The sequence below is a fragment of the Seriola lalandi genome, unplaced genomic scaffold (genome assembly GCF_002814215.2).
Source record: "Seriola lalandi dorsalis isolate HSWRI2012SDOR001 ecotype SW California unplaced genomic scaffold, Sedor1 jcf7180002005837, whole genome shotgun sequence".
In the NCBI taxonomy this organism is placed as follows: Eukaryota; Metazoa; Chordata; class Actinopteri; order Carangiformes; family Carangidae; genus Seriola; species Seriola lalandi.
This window is the reverse complement of record NW_019476490.1, coordinates 1-1,296: the sequence shown is the minus strand read 5'-3', so window position 1 is coordinate 1,296 and position 1,296 is coordinate 1. Positions and strand designations below refer to the sequence as shown.

The 1,296-nt window shown below is 37.4% G+C and overlaps 1 protein-coding gene across 1 annotated transcript; it reads left to right on the top strand.

Annotated features, from left to right (window-relative positions):
- The first annotated feature begins 160 nt into the window (after positions 1-160).
- LOC111670448 (protein Hook homolog 3-like) lies at positions 161-1,290 on the top strand. The gene is made up of 4 exons (XM_023427164.2): positions 161-270; positions 462-575; positions 732-842; positions 1,180-1,290. Exons 1-4 carry the CDS (start codon positions 250-252, stop codon positions 1,279-1,281), a joined length of 348 nt encoding a protein of 115 aa, XP_023282932.2. The 5' UTR covers positions 161-249; the 3' UTR covers positions 1,282-1,290.
- Positions 1,291-1,296: the final 6 nt, after the last annotated feature.

Sequence of the window (1,296 nt, the reverse complement as noted above, 5' to 3'; positions counted from 1 at the left end):
AAAAAAATAGAAGATGACAAAAGAAAAATAATGCATTGTTGAACCACTATCCTGTTATTTCAGATTTCCTTTGTCACAGGTGTGTCACTATATAAACAGAGCTTTAGAAAAGCTCTCTGATTCCTCTTCATTGCAAATATAACATCACAAAATTAAGCCATCTGTTGTTTTTCCCCTGGTAGGCACTCATCAGACAAAGTGTCAAAGCTGGAGGGCACAGTGGAACACTACAAAAAGAAACTTGAGGACATGGGACTTCTCAGAAGACAGGTACACAGTCTCACACAGACAACAGACAAAATTAAATATATATTTTTATTGTGAGGAGTTTTACTAAATTCTTCTCACGTTACAACACATCCATTGGTTTGTAAGAAGCATTTAGTTTTTACTCATCACAACATGTAAGACACAAGATGGACAGTGCAAACGAAGCTTATATTTCTGTCGCTATTTTTCAGAATAAGCTGATGGAGGAGAAGAACACAGTGTTAATGCAGACCAACGTCAGTTTGGAAGAAGATCTACGAAAGGCAAATGCTGCCAAGGGCCAGCTGGAGACGTACAAGAGACAGGTACCCAACCGACAGCCATGTTGACTTTCACATGTAAAAATCATTATTTACATCAGCCCCGGCTGGACTATGTAACTGAACTTGCTTCGATACTCTGTTATTATACTCACACATGATCGATAATGCCTTCACTTTAAATGTCGCCTCTCTGCACAGGTGGTTGAACTTCAGAACAGACTCTCAGAAGAATCTAAAAAGGCTGACAAGATGGAGTTTGAGTATAAACGCGTCAAAGAAAAAGTGGACTCCCTGCAAAAAGAAAAAGATGTACGTTCAATTCACTTTATTAATGAATGAGTTAATTAAACTGGTAAAATGATAAATGCATTTTCTGTAGAAACATCCCACAGTACATGTTCTCTGACCTATTTTATAGATGGAATCAGATATATTAAAACCAGAAAAATGTGCCTAACTTTGTGATTTAATAAGTAAAGTAAGATCAGAGTTGCAAATGCCACATTTGCATAAAGTTATGAGAGTGGTAGCTAAGGGGTTTACATATGACAAATTCTATTGGCATTTAGTACATTGAGAACTTTCATTCTAGATCCTGCTTTATGTATCTCTTATTCACACTCTTTGCTCTCTGTCTCCTTTCTAGCGTATGCGGACAGAGAGAGATTCGCTGAAGGAGACTATTGAGGAGCTGCATTGTGTTCAGGCTCAAGAGGGACAACTTACATCAAGTAAAGAAATGTCATAGTGGCTGAAAAAAAAC